The sequence below is a fragment of the Micropterus dolomieu genome, linkage group LG18 (genome assembly GCF_021292245.1).
Source record: "Micropterus dolomieu isolate WLL.071019.BEF.003 ecotype Adirondacks linkage group LG18, ASM2129224v1, whole genome shotgun sequence".
Taxonomy (NCBI): domain Eukaryota; kingdom Metazoa; phylum Chordata; class Actinopteri; order Centrarchiformes; family Centrarchidae; genus Micropterus; species Micropterus dolomieu.
This window is the reverse complement of record NC_060167.1, coordinates 368,181-375,094: the sequence shown is the minus strand read 5'-3', so window position 1 is coordinate 375,094 and position 6,914 is coordinate 368,181. Positions and strand designations below refer to the sequence as shown.

The following is a 6,914-nucleotide window of genomic DNA, read 5'->3' as shown; positions in this document are numbered from 1 at the left end:
CTGTCTGTGTCTGAACCTGTCTGCGCCCGCACCTGTCTGCGCCCCGTCTGTGTCCTGTCTGCGCCCGCACCTGTCTGTGTCTGAACCTGTCTGCGCCCGCACCTGTCTGCGCCCCGTCTGTGTCCTGTCTGCGCCCGCACCTGTCTGTGTCTGAACCTGTCTGCGCCCCGTCTGTGTCCTGTCTGCGCCCCGTCTGTGTCCTGTCTGCGCCCCGTCTGTGTCCTGTCTGCGCCCGCACCTGTCTGTGTCTGAACCTGTCTGCGCCCGCACCTGTCTGCGCCCTGTCTGTGTCCTGTCTGCGCCCTGTCTGTGTCCTGTCTGCGCCCTGTCTGCGTAGGATTAGGATGCTTTTATTCCATCAAGCCTTTACATCATGTTACATAATGAGTCACATCGCCGACAGCCTTTCTGCTAACGAGGGTTTGAATCAGTTAACAAGTTCCGCCTGTTGACATTTTGTTGGTTTTTTAAAAGCAATCAAAGAGCAGCCATGTGGACAAGTTAGCAAACACTACCTGGTGGAAAAGTAAAGTTAGGACAGCTCAGCAGTTCTCCTGAAGTCAGGAGAGTTTATTTAGGATTTTAGCTTCTGTAAAACACGTTTCCTCTCTGAAGTTAGGAAAGGAACCCTGACTGAGGAACTGTTCATCTGTAACGGCCTTATTCCTAAATCAGTTCCTAACCCTTATTACCATGGTTACCAAGCAGTCAGGACAGGCTCTGCCGGTTAGGAAGTTTCTGTAATACGGTCCCTGCTCCCCATTCACACCTGAGACCCTGTGACACGAACGAGTCACATGACACCCAATGTGGACATTTTCACTTAGGTGTCCTCACTTTTGTTGCCAGCGGTTTAGACATTAACGGCTGTGTGATGTGTTATTTTGAGGGGACAGCAGATTTACACTGTTATACAAGCTGCACACTCACTACTTTACACTGGAGCAAAACATAATTTCTTCAGTGTCATCACATGAAAAGATAGAATCAGATATTTACAAAGATGTGAAGGCTGAGTGTATATGTATATATAATATATTACTCAGACGGGGTTGTGTCTCTGTTTCAGGGAGGAGGCTTCTGGGTGGGAGACGGAGATCCAGCACGATGTCATAGAGGAGTGTAACAAACATGGAGGGGTCGTTCACATCTACGTGGACAGGAACTCTGCTGAGGTACGCCTCCCCTGGGCTGTGTGCATTCAGACCAAACATGAATTTAATCCTCTCGCGGGTTTTATCGCTGGACTGTTCGCCGAGTGTTCCCACATAATAACGCTGAAATAACAACATCATGATGCTGATTTGTTAAAAATGTTAATTCTTGCTCAGCAAGATGGCAAGCAGACAACTTTTAAAATGCTTGTTTTCTGAATGGAGTTCAGGGCTATGTCAGGATAACTTGTTCTCAGTAAAGTACGACAGCTGGAATCAAGTAACACTCACGTATTGTTTGAACTTACAGGATGTCCAGCTTCCTCGCCATGTCCTGTCGTAGTAGTTGTAGTATCACAGAGCTCAGGGTGCCCTCTGACGCTAACAACATTAATCAGCGTTAATGTAAAAAGTTAATTTAATAAAATCATTTAGCTCTGAGCTCCTCCTCCCTAAACGAATCCGTCACGTCTCTCCGTCTTTACATTGACTTTGTATGTAATGGCGCCGCCCCCCAACGCTCCCTTCACGTTTGGTCTGACCGCACGGTTATACAGGTGTGTCTGTGTTTGACCTCTGACCTCTGCTTGTGTTCAGGGAAATGTCTACGTCAAGTGCCCGTCCATCCCTGCTGCCATGGCCGCCGTCAACGCTCTACACGGAAGATTCTTTGCTGGTAAGACTTCCTGTCACGTGACACCTGTGCTGCGGACCAATCAGACAGCAGCTCTGATGTCTCACTTGTTCTTTCAGGTAAGATGATCACGGCGGCGTACGTCCCCCTGCCCACCTACCACAACCTGTTCCCAGAGTCCGCCACCGCCACACAGCTGCTGGCCCCGCCTCCGCGACGCTGACTCGCAGACAACACTGCCCTTTGATTGGACGCTGGACATTTGAGCCCACCCCTCTTTTATATCGTCCTCTCCTATTGGTCAACACAGACGAGTCACCTCATCAGGCCTGAGGACGCCGACAAGAGACACTGTTGTTTTGTTTCCTTCCAGTTTACTTCCTGCTTCCTGTTGTTTTTTCTCATTAGTATTTCTGGGCATGGCCTCCACATACCATCGTCCAATGATTGAGCTCTGTGAGCTGTGAGGAGGCCGGCTGAAGATGAAGATGCCGTTAGCTGATTGGTTGGTTTGAAGCCGTTTGGTATTTAACTGTTTTCTAATCAAGAATTTGATTTTGTAAAATCCTTGATTAAATTTTATTTTGAAGTCACAGAGAGCGCCGTGTCTTCTTCTGCTGACAGGAAGTGTCCTTGTTCTGAGAGGACTGGACTCAGGGTTGTCAGGGTGACCACGTCCAGCTCAGCCCACAGCTGTGAGGTCTGATTCCAGATCAGTGATTCTAATCTAATGATCATCAGGAAGTCACGAGAAGCTTCTCAATAAGGAAAGTAAAAAATCGACTGAAGAGGGAGAAACAGGAAGTCAAACTCACGAGAACATGGACGTGGTGTTTATTTAGGGAAAGGAAGTTGAATTATGGGTAACATTCTGTTTACAGCGCCCGCCGTTTTCTTCTTCTTCTCCACGCGCTGCAGCAGCAGATACCAGCGTACCTGCCAGCAGACAGACCTGGTTCTGTCACACGGTCCAGGTCCTGGATCTGTTTATAGTACTGCAATACTGTAATACAGTACTGCAATTTGCTAGTGAGAGTAGATTTCTTACCTATTCTCATTTCGGAAAGTCCGGATGATGGATGCTACAGTGTACCTGCTCAGATTTGGCTGTACTCTTTGCCCAGACTCCCTCATTGTTAGACCATGGTTGACCACATGATCAGCCAAAGTGGCTCAGATCTCATCAGAGATTAACGTCCTTGGCCGTCCCCGTCCCCGTCCGCTTACTCTCACTCCTCTGGCTCTGCCTCGGTTTCCAATGTTGGCATCCATTGCTCCATTGAAGAGCTCACCTGTTGCCCTTTTATGCTAAAGCTCTGATTGCTAATTGGAAAACTGTGTGACGGGTGTTTGCCCTTGAGTCAGTGTGCATATTTGAATGGCAGTGTGTTCCTTGTGAAAACAAGATATTTTCTGCATGAAACTTGTGCCAAAAGCAGAGAATTGTGTGTAGTGTTTTGAAAAAGTGTGTTTTAGAACTGCAATTTGAGTGTAAAGCAGGAATTGTGCTTGTAGTTTAGCAGAATTGGTTCAGGGGGTTGGTGAATGAGTTACATGTTGTGGTCATTGTGTCTCAAGTGCCAGAATTTGTGTGTAAACAATTGAGAAAAACTTTAAAAGGACATCTCAAAACAAATCTACACAGAGCGTTAAAGACAACATTAAGTGGCTTAAGAACAGAGTCACTAGTGTTCATGTAAATGATATCAGCGTAGTCAATAAGGGGCAATATGAAGAAATTTACCTTTTCCTGACTTCAAATGTGAAACAATTAACAGATCTGTAGAGTGAACTGAGACGGCCATATATTCTTTTTGTGATATAATCAATGTGAAGTTTAAAGGTAAGGTCAGAATCCACATTTTTCCAATTTTACCATGGAGGACCCATCTTCAAAATAAAGTTGCAAGTTAAGAGCACAAGGTCGTCTGTGCCTCGTCCCAAACATACAACAGGACTTTTCCGTATTCAGCAAATTATTTGTTATTGTGAAGCCATTTTTGCGTCATAATAAAGTCAGCTTGTAACCTGTTCTGGATCATATCATCAGCATATCAGAGTCAGCAGTGTAAATTACGGTATCATCAGCATAAAGATGAACCTTACAGATTGAGCGAATGTGCGATAAATCATTAATGAAAATCGAGAACAAAAGGAGTCCTAGAGTGGAACCTTGAGGAACCCCCTTATCAATTTATTGAATTCGCCTGAGCCAGAGGTAAAAGACAAGGTTGAGAAATGATCATTAGCATAGGAATAGCATAGAATTACGATGCGACTGATCAAACCGCCGCCTGAGACTCAGTGAAACAGCCTGAATGTTTCTGTTCGGTTTCGTTCAGGCCGCCTGACCTGTACGAGCTCTCAGTCCAAACACGAGGTCACAGACGGGGTCCGGGTGTGGGTCTGTCACCAGTCCAGGTCCTGGATCTACTCTGTTTATGGTTATTCGCTTCTCCGGTCACCTGGCAGTGACCTTCACTTCCTCTTCCTCCTCCCCTCTCCTTCAGATCTGACCGATTTGAGAAAATTACACAACAGGTATCCCCATAGCAACTGGGAGGCTCATAGGCACAGGTGGCGGCCCCGTCCCAGCATGCAACTCTGCGCAGGCTTTTTAACCCTCACACCACCCACTCTGAACAGCTACAGCAGCTTTAGATATGCAGACGCTACTCTACCTCTGATTGGCTGGGATGGTCAGGGTAAGAGAACCAGGATAAGCCAATCAGAATGCTGGAATGCTCTGCAGTGACAGAAGCTGATGATATTAATAAAGTTCTCATGTTTACAGCTCAGCAGCTGTAAACATGAGATGTTCTAATGTTCTCTTCATCATGGAGGTGAGGGAATTACTTTTAAGGCTTTTGATGAACGTCATGTAAAAACATTGACTCTGCAGCATTAAAGGGACACGATTGAACTTTAGGCGTCTTTATGGATTTATTATATTACACATGTGGTGATAAGATATAGGTGGTGGGGGGGGACAAGTGACCATGCCCCCGAACACACAGCTACAGGGTTTCACTCAGGGACACTCTTGACAGTGACGTCTCTCCCCTCTCTGCTCAGAGTTAAACGCTGCATGCGTCTGTCTGCTCTGCGTTGTCTCTGCAGCTCTGCATCCCGAGGTAGAGGAGGAGGGAGTTGGTGCTGCTGTGTCACACTCTTTCTGTTATTTAGTTCACCCTCAGTTAAAAAATGGGGTGGACAAAATAATAGAAACGTCTTCATTTGGAGGAAAAACAACATCAGCTACCGAACCCAGAGTTAATTCTTATTAAAAGTCAAAGAGAAGCAGAGATGGGCAGCAGAGTTCAGAGGAAAGGTTTCTGTTCTGTCACCAGCAGGTAGCTGAGCAGGTGTTCTGGTTAAAGGTCTGGTTCATTCAGGTGGATGACGGTGATGGTGATGTCATCGCGGTACCTCCGGGCCAGCTCTGCCGGCAGGCTCAGCATCTTGGCCAGACGGTTTGGTGCCACCGCTCCGTACCCATCATCCCCCAGGGCGTGGCGGAGCAGGTGGGTGGCAGCGTTCTGGTCCTCCAGCACCGACATGACCCGTCCCCTCCTCTCCAGCAGGAGGCGCTGCAGGCCACCCAGCGTCGTGCCCACGCCGGGAATTATGGGTCTCTGCTGCTGAAGGCCTGTAGAGCCACAAACAATTTCCACTGGTTATTCTCTCCGCTCCTTTCAGCGCCCAACCCCAACAGTTAAAACTGGAGCTGTCAGGCAGGATTAGAGGATTAGAGTATTACAGGATTAGTGTATTAGAGGATTAGAGGATTGCAGGATTACAGGATTACAGGATTAGTGTATTACAGGATTAGTGTATTACAGGATTAGTGTATTACAGGATTAGTGTATTACAGGATTAGTGTATTACAGGATTAGTGTATTACAGTATTAGAGGATTAGAGGATTACAGGATTACAGGATTAGTGTATTACAGGATTAGTGTATTAGAGTATTACAGGATTAGAGGATTACAGGACTAGTGTATTACAGGATTACAGGATTAGAGTATTACAGGATTACAGGATTAGAGTATTAGAGTATTACAGGATTACAGGATTAGAGTATTAGAGTATTACAGGATTACAGGATTAGAGTATTAGAGTATTAGAGGATTACAGGATTAGAGTATTAGAGGATTACAGGATTAGAGTATTAGAGGATTACAGGATTAGAGTATTAGAGGATTAGAGGATTACAGGATTACAGGATTAGTGTATTACAGGATTTGTGTATTAGAGTATTACAGGATTACAGGATTAGTATATTACAGGATTAGTATATTACAGGATTAGAGGATTACAGGATTAGTGTATTACAGGATTAGTGTATTAGAGTATTACAGGATTAGTGTATTACAGGATTAGAGGATTACAGGATTAGAGGATTAGAGGATTACAGGATTAGTATATTACAGAATTAGTGTATTACAGGATTACAGGATTAGAGGATTAGTGTATTACAGGATTACGTATTAGAGGATTACAGGATTACGTATTAGAGGATTACAGGATTACAGGATTAGAGTATTACAGGATTACGTATTAGAGGATTACAGGATTACAGGATTAGAGTATTACAGGATTACGTATTAGAGGATTACAGGATTAGAGTATTACAGGATTACGTATTAGAGGATTACAGGATTATGTATTAGAGTATTATGGGATTAGAGGAATACAGGATTAGAGTATTAGAGGATTACAGGATTAGAGTATTACAGGATTTGTGTATTAGAGTATTACAGGATTACAGGATTAGTATATTACAGGATTAGTGTATTAGAGTATTACAGGATTAGAGGATTACAGGATTACAGGATTAGTATATTACAGGATTAGAGTATTAGAGGATTACAGGATTACAGGATTACAGGATTAGTGTATTACAGGATTAGTGGATTACAGGATTACAGGATTAGAGTATTACAGGATTAGAGGATTAGAGGATTACAGGATTAGTATATTACAGGATTAGTGTATTAGAGTATTACAGGATTACAGGATTAGTATATTACAGGATTACAGGATTAGAGTATTACAGGATTACGTATTAGAGGATTACAGGATTACAGGATTAGAGTATTACAGGATTACGTATTAGAGGATT

General features: G+C 44.4%; 2 protein-coding genes and 1 long non-coding RNA gene across 17 annotated transcripts in view; 1 reads left to right on the top strand and 2 right to left on the bottom strand.

Moving 5' to 3' along the window:
- LOC123986958 (RNA-binding protein 39-like) overlaps positions 1-2,381 on the top strand; it is a 30,984-nt gene extending 28,603 nt beyond the window's left edge. For 8 of the 9 annotated variants that reach the window (XM_046075416.1, XM_046075414.1, XM_046075413.1 and 5 more), the window contains 3 exons: positions 1,070-1,175; positions 1,752-1,830; positions 1,908-2,381. In XM_046075416.1, the coding sequence (XP_045931372.1) occupies positions 1,070-1,175; positions 1,752-1,830; positions 1,908-2,011 (289 nt within the window). In that variant the 3' untranslated portion in view covers positions 2,012-2,381. The remainder of the gene's footprint in view (positions 1-1,069; positions 1,176-1,751; positions 1,831-1,907) is intronic. The other variant, XM_046075417.1, reaches the window with a different exon arrangement.
- Positions 1-2,910, bottom strand: part of LOC123986969 — a 16,101-nt gene extending 13,191 nt beyond the window's left edge. The window contains exon 1 of the long non-coding RNA XR_006829029.1: positions 2,837-2,910. This is a non-coding gene — a long non-coding RNA (uncharacterized LOC123986969). The remainder of the gene's footprint in view (positions 1-2,836) is intronic.
- A 1,807-nt stretch (positions 2,911-4,717) lies between these two features.
- LOC123986959 (pyruvate dehydrogenase [acetyl-transferring]-phosphatase 1, mitochondrial-like) overlaps positions 4,718-6,914 on the bottom strand; it is a 19,523-nt gene continuing 17,326 nt past the window's right edge. For 6 of the 7 annotated variants that reach the window (XM_046075423.1, XM_046075422.1, XM_046075424.1 and 3 more), the window contains one exon: positions 4,718-5,437. In XM_046075423.1, coding sequence (XP_045931379.1) covers positions 5,163-5,437 — 275 coding nt within the window. In that variant the 3' untranslated portion in view covers positions 4,718-5,162. The remainder of the gene's footprint in view (positions 5,438-6,914) is intronic. The other variant, XR_006829026.1, reaches the window with a different exon arrangement.